At 42.1% G+C, this 16,892-nt stretch overlaps 1 protein-coding gene across 3 annotated transcripts in view; it reads left to right on the top strand.

Moving 5' to 3' along the window:
- The window catches only part of LOC309367739 (uncharacterized protein), a 177,185-nt gene that overhangs the window by 25,630 nt on the left and 134,663 nt on the right, over positions 1-16,892 (top strand). For all 3 annotated transcript variants that reach the window (XR_014167307.1, XR_014167308.1, XM_081907353.1), the window contains exons 2-3: positions 1,067-1,187; positions 2,349-2,393. Coding sequence is in view for 1 of the 3 variants with exons in the window: in XM_081907353.1 (XP_081763479.1) it covers positions 1,067-1,187; positions 2,349-2,393 (166 nt within the window). In the remaining 2 variants the exon portion in view is untranslated. The remainder of the gene's footprint in view (positions 1-1,066; positions 1,188-2,348; positions 2,394-16,892) is intronic.

Genomic DNA, 16,892 nt, shown 5'->3' on the forward strand with positions numbered 1-16,892 from the left:
AGGAGCATCATTTCCTGCTGAGGACCATGGAAATGACACACAGGGAAAGGAAATAATGTCTCATTGACTAGTAGGGACGTAGACAAATTGGTCAATTTCTCAGTTTCTCATTTTTCCAATTTTAGCTTCAGTGTGCTGCACATTTCCACCTCACTTTGCAATAAAAAATATTATCATGAATATTGAGCAGTATCTTAGTGTAAATTTCTCCTAATATTACACATTTTTCTCTGAAGAATAGTATATGTGTTTTCTGCAACTCTATTTCCCTGAATATAATGACTTTTTGTATGTTATTTCCACTAATATATTCATTTTCATGCACATCCATCCCAGTATATGTACCGTACTTTTCTACATGTTACTCGGCTTGAGAACTACTTGTTTAAATTCAGAGAAGAGTGAATTCTGAAGGATGGCTGTGTTTCGCTTCACATATTTAGATAGGTTTGCTTTTAAATGCAAGCTGAACTGTCCCCCATCCATATGCACCATTGAGACCTCCCTGCTGCTTGACCTCCTCCAAAAGTTGACTTTTTCCTATTTGGCAAAGGTTATAGTGGATTGTACCTTCCTTGTTCCATGCTGGTTGAAGAGAAGGAAGTGGGAGCAGATTAGCTGAGCATCCCTGTGCATTGTGCAATCATGCAAGATCACACAGTCTCCCACTGTTGTTCCCAAAGATGGATGGAGGTCAACATATCTCCTCTGTAAAACATCAGACTGAGATAGTAATGTATCATTTCCAATTATCACTGACTCTTTAGCAAGGCACTTTCTGCAAAAAGGTGTCATATGGCTTGAACTTTCCCATAGCTGCAGTATGAAATTCATGTTTTCGTATAAGAACTGGAGTTCTCTTGGTTTTGTCTCCATTCTAAAGCTGTTTGGCACAACAGAGAGATGCCCTGGGATGCTGAAGACAGAAATACAAATGTCGTGGCTATTCAAGGGATGTTTATTTATAAGCCTGGATCCACCAAAGCAGTTGAAGGACACGTGAAAGGGGGAGGCTGATGTTCAGTAATGTACTTGTGAGAATTATATCATTTGCTCTGCTTCCTAGGAGCGGAAGGCCTCGTGCTGTACCAACATACCACACCGAATCAAAGCCATGCTGTTCCTCTGAAGTGCATGTAGCGCTGAAAACATCACAGCGGTTCTTCAGTGGCAAGACCATACACCAGGTACTGAGTCTTTCTTTCTTTTGTTATTTGAGATCCCGAATTTCAATCAGACCTACAGCTACCTGCTAAGTCTGGAAACATATCTAATTTCATGTTGAGCCACCTGACTGCCTGTTCTGTAAGAAACATTTCCCCACTGTTATTTGCCACCAACCTAGCAAAGGTTAGCCATAAATCTTTCCCAGCAAGGGTGCTGATAGTTCAGGAGCCTTACTGATAAGCAGTGCTCTGTTTCAGAGCTCATATAACCAAAGCGCCTGAACTGGCATATCTTTCTCAACAGTATTTATATAGGTTTGTGGAAATTCAACAAGTTACTTCGTACACCTAGGCAATTTCAGGGCTAGCTGTGCTGGAATATTTGTTCTCTCCAATTACATAGAGACACACACTCTTGGTTTGGCATTTATTTATTAGCATAATCTGTTTATGATCACTGCCTGGATTCTATTAGTTAACACCTTGGGCTAATTTATATGAAAAGGAAAAAATACATTAGTTTTATTAACCCCCTGAGCCATCCCCTATATATGTGGCATTTCCACTCCCATGAACTATGGGCTGGAAAGAAGCCGTGCTTCTGTGCGTAGGCTGAATATAAGAGGATTGCCACATAGGTTAAACACTTTTTTAATGAGGGAGAACCTTCCCTGGTTAACTGCTATTCATGTATACCACTTTCAATATAAAGCCACCACTTTCTGCAGTAAGTTGATGAGCCAGAATCTGATAGAGAAAACATTCCCTTTTAATAGTTAATTCTTTCTGTACTTCAGCATGGGATGGATTCAGATTACGATTCCCCCATCTGCACAGTGTCTTTTGCGAGTATTGTGTAGTTGGATCTCTATGGCATGTGGTTGCAGTTCAAAGTGCGATAAAATGTGGTGGTCACCATATGTTCAGAGGTTAAATGTTTGCAGAATTGCCACTGAAATCTCTCTAAAGTGGAATTTTGTGACAGATTTAGTGGTTTGTCCCAGCAATACCAGTGGCAGACTCCGGGAACTGGAATCTGCCATATTTCTTCATCCAAAACATCTGGATATTTTGTGGTGGGGATTCACTATACTGAAATGTTCACCATTTGAGGAATAAATAAGAGTAATGGTTTTGTTATAAAGCGCTCATCATAATTAATTTACCTTTAATGATTTCTAGAGATTACATGGCATCCTGGTAGTTCTGCTCCTGTCCTTGGCAGAGGTGAGTTTCCCCCCTCCCCTCCTAGGGGAAAGGGTCTCAATGTCGTATCTTCCTCTGGGAGGTGGCTGTGAGCCATATGGGGGCATCTGTCTAATCAGAGAGGTCAGACTAGCCAATCCATCCTCCTTTCTCCCTCTGTGCCCATTTTCAGCACCCTCCCTCTATAGTCTGGGCTTTGGCCATTTGCTTTTTATGAGACTGAGTAGTAATTTTGGGGGAACCCCGGATGGACATGGAGAGAATTCCTCCACACTGTAGAAAATTTGATGTTGACTTAGTATTATTTGGCTGTTTCACACTCAGTGTGGGCAGGTAAGGAAAGATAAGGCCTTAATTCACTGCCACCTTGAGGTATTGTCTGACAGATTTAATGTCCGGATGCCTAATCACTCAGCCGCCAAGACACAGAATCACATTGCGGATAGCTCTCTTGATTTTTACAATGAAAAAATCTTACTCTGTTTTTACCTGGTTACGAACCAGGGACCATTTGCGTGTCAGTCGAACGTGATAACCACTACACTACGGAAAATGCTCTGATCCTCTGGGGCCAAGTGCGCTCCTGCCACTGGCTCAGGCCCCCTTTAAAGATTAGGAGTGGAGCCTATTCCCCTCTGATCCACTCTCCTGAACCTGCCCTCCCCCGGCTGCCACAGATTGGCCCGTTCAAATTTGGGTTTGGCGGGAACTCTCAGGGTGCTCCACAGTGACTGTGAGGGGGGGCGGTGCCCAGCCCAAGGGTATGGCACAGCAAGGCTCCACAAGGGCAGCGGGGCCCCACGCCAGGCCACAAACTCCACTCCCCACTGGTCACACTTAGTGGACATTAAATAAATAAAACTTTTTAACTCCAGTGGAGCCTTGGGTTATGTTACCCTCGGGTTGCGAAAGCGGCAAACCCCGAAGTGTTTCGCTGCATGCGCAGAATTGGCCTACCACCATGTGCGCAGAAGCGGTCCCTCCGGTTGCGAAAGCTTCAGGATGTGGCCGGACCTCTGGAACGGATCCCATTCACAACCAGAGGTACCACTGTACTTAATAAGGTGTTCTGAGTCTCCTTTCTGGATGTGGGGGTAATAAGACTACATACAATGGTCAAAATGACTCAATTGCTAGAAACTTCTGCATAATTAGGGCTCTGTAGATTCATTTCATTCAAGAAGCAGAGCTAATTCAATACATCAATTCTGTGTCTCAGACTAAATATTACAACCTACAGTTCTTTCTTTTTCCATTTGAAAGGGAATTCGCAAATAGCTTTTTGAGTGTGTTCAGAAATAAATCTTTGTTGAACTGTATAACTCAGTCTAAATATTTTCAGGAGTGTGTGTTATGCTGAACCAATCCATGAAAGGGGTTATGAGTAGGTTGATGAGAGAGAGAATGCACACAAACAATCCAAGACGCTAATAGCCTTAACCTATTCCAGATGGGTAGCTATGCCACCCCCCTACAGAAACTGACAGAAACATAATGCACACACCTTCCATTTGATTTATGTGATTTTACATGAATGCAGTATATATTTGACTACAGTAAGAATGTGAGTAGGGATGAATGAATGGCTCACCCCACATAATTGCCCCCCCCCAAGTTGGGGATGATGTTGAAAATCCATTTGGTGGAATGAAGCCACACAGTTCTAGTTTTGGCAGCCACATAGGGTAGCATCACAGAGAAGTGGCTCACAAATGTCTGTGGGTTGGTATGAAGGGTCTCTGTTGAACAAAATCAAGAGTCTCCCAGAATCTGAAAGAGAGGCATTTTGAAAGGTTTCTTGAATGCTGCCAAGCATGTGGTAGAAGTGATAAGTTGCTTTTAAATGTAAAAAATGACTTGCCTTTATGTGTGCGTATAATGATCAGCAGGTTCAGAATAGTCTAGAATTACAGGACCACAAACCTATTATGGCTTAAGCTTTTGTCAGAAGCTAACAAGCTGTGAAGTATACTATACTTAGAGGTATAATATCTTGACTGGCTGGATGCAGAGGACAAGTGGGAGACACCAGCCGGGGAAACCCCCTGGAGAAACCCCAGGGGAAGGAAGCTCAGAGCCAGGGGATTGGTGGTGGGGTGATGATGAGTGGTCAGAGGGACAAGAAGGAGCAGACTGAGTGAGGCATCAGAAGTAGAAGAGGGGACGAGGCTTAGTGAACAGGGAGAAGCTACGGCAGAGCACAGTTCAGACTCCAAGGCAGAAGCAGGGGCTGAAAGGCCAGGAGACAGAGAAGCTGATTGCTGAAGAAGCCAGGGAATCTCCCCCCTTCTGCTGCAACCAGCTCCCCTCACCCTGGTCTCCTTGAACATGCAGAGAAATGAAATGGGCAGAGCAAAGGGTGACTGTGCACAGACACAGCGTGAGAAACACCATGGAGAGGAGGATGTCCCAGTGGGCACCAGGAAAGCGGGACCTTTAGTCCTCGCAAGACCTAAGAATGAGTTGCTGAGACCACTAGACCGGAGCTGTGGTTTGTTTCCTTGAATAAAGAGTTAACTTCAGTGGCCTCGGGTGTTTTGTTGCTGATCTACACCTGACTCCAACCCTGGCATATAATCCTTTTTAGAGTATAATACAGTCATGCTTCCTCCCTAAATCCATTTAAAATTAAACTGCACAAAGTTTAATTTCTGCCCCCCAACCTACTAGGCTGCAACAGGCTTTGCCACTTCATTTAATGAGACAGTGGCACTGAAAATGTCAATGGTTTTCTTAGTTTTTCTTTCGTGAATTTTAGTTTTGAGAAAAAAATAATTGAAATGTGTGCTGAAGCCCAAATAGATTTTCCCAAGCACATGCCCGGCTCCTTAAACATTTCTACTCATCTGCTTCCTGAGGTTGCTAAGAGTATACAGTGGTACCTCTGGTTACGGATTTAATTCATTTCAGGGTGCCGTACGCACCCCGAAAAATCTGTAACTAAAGGCGCCATTTCTGCGCGCAGCACTATAGAGCGCTTCTATGCGCAGATCGCTTCTGCGCATGGCACACAGAGTGCTTCTGTACATGCGTGAGCAGTGAAACCTGGAAGTATACACTTCTGGGTTTGCTGCGGCCATAACCCGAAGATTCTGTAACCTGGAGGTTACGCAACATGAGGTACCACCAGTGGCGTAGCGTGGGTTGTCAGCACCCGGGGCAAGGCAAGTAATTTGCACCCCCTAACCCGTGGATTTTAGCACTCGAGTCTCTTCCACTAGATTAAAGAAACCCTTACCCCCTAAGCACATGTATTGTTTGTTATGAAAATACTGATGTAATTAAAGTAAAATGCATCTAAATACAAGTTTATTTTCAAACACTTTATTGAGTGTGAACATGCATTACACATTCTCCACATTTTCAGCAGGTCTATGAATACAAATCTATAAATGTAGTAACCTAGCATGGGCCATGCTATTATATGTCATCTCACAACCATCATAAACGACAAAAAATATCAAGAACAAAAACCAAACATCAAAATGGAACCATACCCTGGAGATGATCCAAGACTGGGCTAGATGGAGCCAACTTCCTCAATCCTGTACCTCTAATTGTAATTCTTTAATAGAAGTGCAAGATATCAATCCGTATATACAGATTAATTTAAACTTTTGGTCAATATTTTCTGGCAGATTTGGCTGAGTATAAACATCCTTAGATGAAACTGTCTCTGCTTCTAATGCAGGAACAGGAATGTCCACCGACACAGGATCAGGATTATGAGTCTCCTGTGGTGCTGCTGGTGGTCCTGCTGTAATTTCAGCAGTACTCACCAAAAACTGGTGAAGGCTTCCAGCTAACTTAGCTTGTTGCTCTGTCTCTATCTTTCTCCTTTTCCTGCCTTGTGCACCAGATTCTTTTTTGTATGGCATGATATAGGTGTAGTATTCTGTTAAAATTCTAAGAAAAGAAAAAAAAGAAAATCACTTTCTTGCCTTGCTGCACTTTCAGCACCCCTTCATTGTATAACCATTTCTTTACTCTTAACATAATGTTTATTCACCTTCATGCCTATTGCCTTACGCCTTCAGCAAATAAAAAATAAAAAATTAAAGGTTGCTAGACCCACTGGCTTACATCAACTTATGTTGAGCTGGAGCAGCTACATATGGATCGAAATCTGTCTCATCACTGTTGAACCAACCAAACTTCAATCCATCTGGTCAGCTCAACATGCAGAATGACCAGCGTGCCCCCTTTCAATGCAGAGAGACTTACCTGCAGTGGTGGCTTCTACTCAGTTCCCGCGTCTCCTCGAGTCCTCCCACCTCTTGCTCTGCAGCTCAGGCAATTGCATGCATTCGCCTTCCGGCCAATGAGGAAGTGGATCCCACTTCCTGATTAGCTAGGAGGAGGATCCGTGTGACAATAGCGAATTTTTTGCGAAATCTGTGACAGCGCTGAGAGAGAGTGAGTGAGCCAGGTAGGGGCAGAGAGCTGCGAGTGCGAGCGCCCCCCCAGATGTTGCGCCCGGTGCGGCCGGGCCCCCCTGCACCCCCCACGCTATGCCACTGGGTACCACTGTATTGTTAAGTAGCTGTCTTGTGATTCCTGATGGTTTAATACAATGGCCATTGATGTTTGACTGGTTAAGATTTCCTAAATAGGATTTAGTGGCTGGATGATGTATCTTTAATGACCAATCAGCCTGTAGGTTTGGGTTGATAAGAATTTTCTTCGTTCCTGTATGTGCATGGCAGAAAAGAGACTGAATTTGGGCAAAGGCTCTAGTTAGGGGTAAAATACAAGGGTTTAATACTACTTACAGTTAATCACTTAAAATAGTTTTTTTAAAAAATTATCGAAACATTCTTACAAAAAAAAAACCCTTTACTTCAACACAATATGGTTTTGCCACATCCCCCTACAGTCAGTGTCGGAGCTGCAACATTCCAGTCTTTTTTTTATTTCAGAACAGTTCATTCTCAGCAGCTCTGCCAATAGGTGTAAGAAGCATCCGTGATGCAAGTGCAATCCAATATAGATTTAATTTATAAGAACATAGATCATCTCAAGAGTCTCTCTCTTCAACTTGCCCAAGCTAGCACTGCTATTTTTAAATGGTAATAATCTGATCAACATTTGTATCCTGTGTTCATTCTGGACTCCTCACTTGTTAAGGTAAATGACAAAAGCACAAATGCAATATAAGTTTATTTTTAAAATCAAGAAAATTTATATCTAATTTGATTACATGTCATCCAGAAAACACATCTTACTAACCACCACAAGTCATGCCCCTTTGCATGAGATGTGCTTTCCACAAATCTGAGGCCAGCAAAAAGATTTAAACAACCCCAAATGACATTCAAATTTCTCATACTTAAAAAATGGGGAAATCTTAACAGCATAAGCAGCTTTAGCCTTTAAAAGCAGGAGGCTTAAAACTTGAAATCAGTTTGAATTCTCTGAGCCAGTCTTTGTCTCTTAGAAAAAAATATGAACAGAGGCGCAAACTAGATAACAGCCTTTTATGGGGTACAGAAATTAAAGTAACAGAATTACCTTTCAAAGAGATCCCCAGGGCTTTAATGTAAAAATAGCTATTATTTTATTAGACAAGGCTCTAATCCACAAGCTGCTCAGTAGTACTCCAGACTTCCAAAAGATAATCAATGCCTTCACTGCAAGACTAGATAGGATGGGGAAACAATGCAACTGAAAGCTGCTGGGGAGCCATCTTGTGGTGAGTGGATTTAATCCTTCAGAAAGGTGGTTAAATGGGCTTCAAAAGAATCCTTGTGTCCACAAGAAACCCAATGCATTAAGCTCAGGTAAAAAAAACGGGCGAAAACTTTATTGAAAAAAAAACATTTCTGAAAGTTTTGCATTATAAAAATGTGATCCCAATACTGCAGAGTTTGGTCTGAATGCTGGACAACTGTGAACCCAGCCTAGTTGTTGGGATAATGTCCAGTCTGCTGGGATGAAAAACTGCAGTCAAGCACAACAATCCTACAGTGGACATGTTGGGGGATGTTTTGTACCACTCAGGAAAAGACTTCTGGTTTCCTCCTGAGCTGGGACAGACTTCCACTACATGTGACTTGAAGAGGGTGTGTGGTCTGTTGTACTAGCATGGAGGAGCACACAGCCTCCATGTTCTGATCAGTGTATGTTCTCCATTTTGTATGTTCCTGTGTGTTAGGAGAAGTGACTGCTCGGTCGCAGTCACTTAGGACTAATTCCCTTATGGGACATTTCATATAAATACAGTGGTACCTCTAGTTACGAACTTAATTCATTTTGGAGGTCCGTTCTTAACCTGAAACTATTCTTAACTAGAGGCGTGCTTTCGCTAATGGGGCCTCTTGCTGCCGCTGCGCCACCGGCACACAATTTCCGTTCTCATCCTGGGACAAAGTTCTCAACTTGAGGTAACTCTTCCAGGTTAGCGGAGTTTGTAACCTGAAGCATTTGTAACCTGAGGTGTTTGTAACTCGAGTTACTATTGTATATAGTTATGTAACCTAAGCCTGCCTTCAGGGATCTATCTGTGTACCTGAATAAATCTGTGAGTAAACTACTTTTATATTAAGTTTAATCAGATTCTCATGTCTATTCTTTTTAAGAGGGATTAGAAGGGATCTTACCAGGAATCTTAAGTAGTGAGGCTCAGACAAGCCAGCAACAAGCTAACCGCTGTGTAATTTATAAAGGGGGATGTTTGGAACTCTGCTAGGATATGGAACTTGCTAGTGGAAGATAGGAAGGATATCATCCCCACAAGTCACAGAATACTACCACCCAAAGGCCTTTTCCCAAGCCTCCCAGGGCCAGCCCACCCGTGAGGCAAGGTGAGGCGACTGCTTCGGGCAGCAGGATCCATAGGGGCGGCATAGCCCGCCTCCAAGGAATGCATCATTCACTGCTGCTGTCACTGTGACAGCAACAGCTGTGGTGGTGCACTCCTTGGAGGTTTCCATACGCCCATGTTCAGCCCACGTCTTCAGCACCTGCATGGGCTGGGCGACGGGAGCACCTTCTCCGAACTTCCGATCACAGGAATACAGGAACACCAACGCAGCATTTCCGAGGAGCAGGTCCTGGTGCTGTGGACTCACATCTGCTCATGTGAGCACCCAAATGCAGCAGAGTAAACGGAAGCAGAGCTGTGGAGCTTTTGTAGCATACCTAATTTATTTCTACCAATTAATCAAATAAAAGAACGTAACAAATATGTACGAGAGGAGCAGCTCTCATACAGCCATCCTGTCTCTAGGCAGATCAAAGAAAAAGTACAGCAGTACTAGAGACGGCTGTGCCACCTTTACAGCAGCCCATTTTGTGACCACACTCTTCAACAGCTTTTATCTTACCGGGTATTCTGCATGTTGTAGTATCAGTTATACTTCAGATGATAAATTCAAATTCGAAACAATAACCAATAAGTACTCAATGCATATTTTAGGAGGACTAAGTAGGTCTAAGCCTGCAAATCATAAAGTTGAAACTGCAGACTGAAATATGAGAACTGTAGGATGTGAAATACACGCCACCCCAAACTTCTGCTGCTCCCAGAGCTAGCTGTACAATAAAGATCTCAGTGCAATATAAAAGACTGCTTTGACATATGTTGCCAGTCAGCTATTTCTCACCTTCTGCTCTCTCCCCATTTGGATAACTGAAAATTTGGAAAACTAAATAGCTTTGACTCTCATGCAAATTTCAGGCACCCCCAAACTTGTTGGGCATCCTGTTAGCTTTTTTTTAACAACAACAACAACTATTCTTTACTTGAAAATAAAATATGCTACATGGTGCAAAAGCATACATTAGATGTAGGTTTCTTATTAGTACTCCAAAAGAGCACCTGTATAAAGAGATTGGAAGCCCACTTGTTCACTCATAAGTGCCACTGAATGTATTTCCTAGGAAGTGTGCTTGCATCGTGAATACATTACCTGGGCTGGTGGCATATGCCAGGAGCTGAGAAACCTCTTCCTCATGGTTCAGCTTTATATTGTGGTAATATCATAAGCAGAGACAGGAAAATTGGCTTCCCATACTACCAGTGTCAGTTTCCTAGTGAAGGTACAATGCATGTGGTAAAGCTACATGATCTATATGCAACCCATGCATGGTCCTTGTATATACATCACCACTGTGATGTGAAAGGCTTACTAAGTGGACAACATTTGGGGTGACTACTACAATACCTATGTAGTATATTAAATGGTCCTAAGGTTCTTCTCAAGTTCTACAATGGCAAATACAGTGGTACCTCGGGTTAAGAACTTAATTCGTTCTGGAGGTCTGTTCTTAACCTGAAACTGTTCTTTACCTGAAGCACCGCTTTAGCTAATGGGGCCTCCCACTGCTGCTGCGCCGCCACGCGGTTTCTGTTGTCATCCTGAAGTTCTTAACCTGAGGTACTATTTCTGGGTTAGCGGAGTCTGTAACCTGAAGCGTATGTAACCCAAGGTACCACTGTACATTTATGGTGTGAACGAACAATTCTTTCAGAGTGATCAGGTTGCTGCTCTTTTTTACTTTTTCCCCTTAGACTGTGCTGCATGCTGAATATAAGTATAACATGTCAAGAATCATGCTTTCAAACATAATAAAATATTTCTGAACTGATGTAGGAACATTGCTTCTACATAACCCTCATTTATTGCAACTGAATTATATGACGAAACATTTGATGGATTGCCCTTAAATGACACAATCCTCTAAACCTGTGTACATTGATGTTGTTCTTAGGCAGAGGAGTTATATCCTGGTTGGCATAGAAACAAAGGGTAGCATATCTCTGAAAATGGGGCAATTATTCATGCCTTTCCTCAGTAATGCACTACTCTACACAAATATATCTGAGGACTTTGTGGTATTTGCAGATGTACTTTACACACACACTATCTGACATTAAAACTTTATTAAAATGAGATTATTTAATACGTCATCGTGTGCAGTCAGCAAATTCATTATACCTCTAAGGCCAGAAATCTGTGCTATCAATGAATGAAAATGGAAAATTAAAAAGAAATACTTGATAGACATGGACTAGTGTTGAAGTCATCTTAGCTAGGTTCAAAAGCTAGCATCTGTGTTGTGTTTGCCTATCTCCCTACAGGCAGTGATCCAAAAACTGTGAACTTGCAGATTTCCAATGGCTAGCTAGCTATTTCATGAGAACAATCAATAATTTTATCTCACTTTTAACTTACATGTGTGTAAATGTCAAGCTACTGAACTGCTAGCCAGTGCTGACTTTCCATTGAGAATTTGTGTTTTGATTTATTTATTTATTATATATTTTAATACTACCCTTTAATTATGTTCCCAGGCTGACTTACAAATAACAAGCTTAAAAAAAATAATCTCAATAATAAATGCAGCATGAAACTGAAACCAAAACTAAAAGTGGAGGTTCTGTGTTTGTTTGTTTTCTAAATAGTCCACCCTGAAAATGTCCTAGAAAAAGCCAGACTCCCCAATGGGGGAAGGCGGTTTGAGCATATTACACCGATCCTGGCCCGATCGCACTGGCTGCCAATCAGTTTTTGGGACCAATTCAAAGTGCTGTTTTTGACCTATAAAGCCTTAAACATCTCAGGACTGCCTCTTCCCATATGAACCAACCCAGACTCTGTGACCATCATCTGGGCCCTTCTTTGTGTGCCTCCTCCAAGAGAGGTCCAGAGGGTGGCAACACAAGAACGGGCCTTTTCTGCAGTGGCTCCCCATCTGTGGAATGCTCTTCCCAGGGAGGTTTGCCTGGTGCCTTCATTATATATCTTTAGGTGCCAGGCAAAACCCTTTCTCTATAACCAGGCCTTTGGCTGATTAACATTATATGGCCTTTTAAAGATGTTTGTGGGAGAGGGGTCATTTTGTTTTGTTTTTGTTTTACTATATATTTTGTGCTCTTACATGTCTACAAAACTGCCCTGTGAGCTTCAGATGAAGGACTGTATATAAATTTAATTAATAAATACGTACTGTACATCCAACCTTCAACCTATTGATTTGTGACTACTGCTGCCCAGTCACAAATATCCCCTCTTTAGGAAAGGTGATGGACAGACTTGTGGTAGAACAATTGCAAGTACAGTGGTACCTTGGGTTATGTACTTAATTCGTTCCAGAGGTCCATTCTTAACCTGAAACTGTTCTTAACCTGAGGTACCACTTTAGCTCATGGGGCCTCCTGCTGCTGCTGGCGTGCAATATCTGTATTCATTCTGGGGAAAAGTTGTTAACCTGAGGTACTACTTCCGGGTTAGTCGAGTTTCTAACCCAAGATGTTTGAACCCTGAAGTACCAATACCCTTGAAAGAAGCAGATTGATTTGACCCATTTCAATCTGAGTTTAGGGACTGAATCAACCTTGGTCACCTGATGAATGACCTTCATCTGAGAAGTACAGGGGCCGTGTGACCCTGTTATTCTTCATCTCTCAGTGGTTCTTGATACCACTGATCACGGTATCTTTCTCAGCCATCTTAGTGCAGGCATTGTTTTACAGTGGTTCTAACCCCACCCCTAGGATCAGTTTAAGACAATAGCATTAGATGGTTGTCTTTTGTCCCCAATGGCAGTTGTGCTTTGGGGTGCCACATCTTATCCTCAGTGCTGTTCAATATCTATATGGAGTCATTGGTTTCTTTCATTAAGAGATCTGGAGTAAGGGGTCATAAGTAGGCTGGTGATTCACAGTTAAAGCCTCTCTGTAACATCTGAATCAGAAGAGGACATGGAAGCCATGGACAGTTGTTTAGACTCTGTGGCTGGCTGGATGAGGGCCAATAAACTGACTCTCAAACTAGGCAAGGAGGTGTTGTGGGTGGGTGATTAGTCAATTCCCTTCTTTGATCTGAGTCATACTCCTAAAGGATGAGTGGGTTCATAGTCAGGAGGTCCTCCTGGATCCATCATGGTCATAGGTGACCTTTTGGCATAGGCGACCTTTGTAGCTAGTAGGGCCTTTGGCTGTTCACACAGCCTCTCATGCCTTGGAGACAGGTTCTCCCCTCATCTTGTCTGCCTAAGCCAAGTGATCCAGCCACCCTATATAATACTGTTCATCCTTCTTTTGCCTACTAAGAGTTCTATCTCCAATCCCTCTTCAGCTGTTGGTTAAGGTCCCCAGGGACAGTTATACCAGTTTTCCCTTGCCCAGACAGAAAGCTTGCCCCGTCAAACGCATTACATTACAAACAAAAGACTACATTACACAGTCAGTATCCATTAAAACACAGGATTTCTTCACACCCACCAAAGTGACCAGGGGGAGGACAGTGTTGTGCTCTGTGTTTTGTTCTTCCCATGATAGAAACCCACCCTATCACACAGAAACTTTCAGGATATAGTTGCTTGTGTGCCCATAACTATGTTGTTTTCATTGAAAATTAGGAAAACAACTCATCCTGGGGTAAAAAATGGTCCTATGGATTGTCCAGCTCAACACAAGTTATGCCTCTGTTTAAAATAATAATAATAAAATCATTTCTAGTTTGACTGACATATCTGTTGTGTGTTGCTGTCAAAGGCTTTGATCCCCCAGAGTCATTAATAGCTCGATTTAGTTGGTGAAGCCTAGACGTCTTCCCATAGGACCTGGTTTCTGATTAATTTCTCTTATTGGCTATGCTATGCTGATGATTATAAAGCCCCTTGTGTGAGAATTGTTCCCATTGCAAGTCTGTGGCATTGATGATTATATTTTGGAATGGTTGTCAAATTTCACTTACAGAAAGCCCGAGAGAGAGAGAGAGAGAGAGAGAGAGAGAGAGAGAGAGAGAGAGAGAGAACAGATGTGTTTAGAAAGTCAGGTGTATAAGACAACATGAAGGAAAATGTGCAGGCTCACCCACTTTGTTATGTGGATTGGGGCCTCCTCTTCTGTGCCAGTGCTTGATGTACAGAATGATATGAATGCATTTAAAGATGTGCATCCTCATCCAGTCTGCATGTACAGAGCCGGATCCAGTCATCCCTGTGCAAATAATGATCAAAATTAATAGAAGAGCCTAGTTGGGCAGGAGGAATGAGCCATCTAATAGTTTACAACTGTGCCCCACACATAAAACAATCTGAACTGATACTTGTTTCTTATGAGCCCTTAAATGACAACTGCTCAATTTGGAAACTGTGATTTAACAAGCCAGGATATCACTGCCAAAACCAGTACATGTGGAGAGAAATTGAATGGTGAAGCGGAAGCGTGTGAGTACATGGTGTGGTGTTGTCTTGGTGTATTAGACCAAGACTGTTACGTTTGAAGCAGGCCAGCATGGATATCACCCTAATCTATTGCATGCACTAGAGGAGCATTTTGTATTTAGTGACAAATATGCCCATTTTGATTTTAAAACATTTTAAAATGTAAAGATGGCTAGCCTGAAAACCTCTGAAGCTACCAATCAGACATTTGTTTAGGGTTAATCAAATTCCATGGCTCTTTATGAAAAAGCAAGGAAGTTATGGCTGGTTTTGCAAAGCAAGTCAGTTGGATTTCCAGAAATCTACATCTTCTGGATTGCAATCCAGATCAGGGTTGGAAGCGGGTGTAAGATTAGACCTGGATATCACTCCAGACTGAATCAGATTACAAATCAGGAGGACAAATCAAATTTGGGGTCCATGCTCTAAATTTTATATAAGCCAAGTAGAAAAGTTTGAGTAAACTTAAATATAACGCAAGATTAATAGAGGAGTGCAAACTGTTAGTCTACACATTTACTGCCATGATGGGAAGCCTCTCCTTATGGACAGGACAGAACAGTGAAGTTCCACTGTGCAGCTAAAAGTATATGCTAGAGGATATGGTATGAGAGGCATGGGGAGAGATTTCACTGTATAGTTTTTCTTCATTTTTCCTGTTATTCCAATGCATAAACAATGCACATTTAAAAGAGGCAGCAGAAACGCATTTCTCTCCAGACCCTAGAATAAAGCTCTGATATATGGAAGAATGGTTAATACTGTTTTGCATAAAAAATGGAGGTGGGGATCAAAATTTTGGTAATATCAGTTTTTAATGTTGAGTAAAAACTACAAGAAGTGGACAAGAAGTGTTAGCCCTAAGCTGAAACCAACTTTGTTTCCCTCTAAATTAAAGGACGTGGGTAAATAGGAATGCAGCACTGAGTAAAACTTCTGTAATTGTAGAATTGTATACTATAGTTCATAGAAGAAAATGACTAATTGTATAGATTGCAGATGAAAAGGACTAAGGATTTGTACAATCTTCATGTGCCGATACTAGCTGTGGCAAAAGTCTTTTCAGCAGGGCTTTGAGAGGTGCTGGGCAGGGATGTGGGAGGCATGTATGGACTTTTTATTTCCTGTTGTGTCTCCGTATGCTGTCTGCTTATGTGCCTTTGCAGTTGTGTTGGCAGAGGCAGGGAAATAGGCCACTGGGACACATCTATGTGTCGAGCAGCGCACTGAACCTGAACTGGATTTTGCTCAGAAGTGTGCATATGCATTTGCTGGCTTTCAAGCAGCTGAGAATAATTACGTTAGTGTTCTTATTATACGTATCCCAGAAACACACACACACAAACACACACGGAGAGACAGAGAGACTGTCACGCAATGTGGACCCAGATTGCCCAAATGCTTTGTTCTTTTCTTGTTCCAATGTCGCAGAATTCTCAGAAGGGCCTCTAATGGGGTGGAAGTATTTTCTTTCTTATTCCTTTAAACCTTCCTCACTTACTACTTAAGCAATTACAGTCAGTAGAGTCCAGGTGGTAATCAGCTCAGTATGAAATTGCTTTCACACTATAATTTTGATAAATGTTCCATGGTAATTTCCACTGTAACACTAACATTAACAGCAGGATAACTGACACCACTGACTGGCCCCAGGCCAAGGTGACCCAGTGTATTAACTTACGGCAAAGGCAAAGTGGAATGGAGCTGCTTATACACCCAGGTATATCTGCATGGCGATCCCACATACACCTCCTCCATCAGAAGCATTGAGCTCAAGGAATTTGCTCCTAAGTAAGTCCACAAAGCTTACCAACCTTATGCTGCTCACATTTTTAGAAAAAAATGTGCCCCCCCCCATTCCCATCAAAAACATCCAGCTTTGGTAAACAAGTAGTAAAATGCTCCATTTAAAAACTGGATCCACACATAATTATTCAGAAGCTCCACTGGACATAAGATATGCCAGGATACAAATAGAGCTCTGAGGCTGCTACTTTCCATGAATTATGGAATCTTTCCTTGCAAGAGTCTAATAATCATGTGAGTTTGGTATTAGTTTTAACAGTAGCCTTGGGCTAAGTCGTATCAGTTCAGACCAATGGCTCATCATTTCTCTCTGTTTGCTTTATTTATGCGGTTAATGATTGATTTTATGAACCTTCATAGGGAGAGAAGGCATTATAAAAATGTAAAAGTGGGAATGGAAATATTGATTAAAGAAAATTTATTCACTTTTGCCCCAGTTCAGGTGTAACAACAAACTGCTGCGGTGCTCTTCCCTCCCTTAGGGAAAGAGCTGTAGTTCAGTGTTAAAGCGTAAGCTATTGCATGCAAAATGCCCAGATC

This window comes from Podarcis melisellensis (assembly GCF_964234715.1).
Source record: "Podarcis melisellensis genome assembly, chromosome: 4".
Classification (NCBI taxonomy): Eukaryota; Metazoa; Chordata; class Lepidosauria; order Squamata; family Lacertidae; genus Podarcis; species Podarcis melisellensis.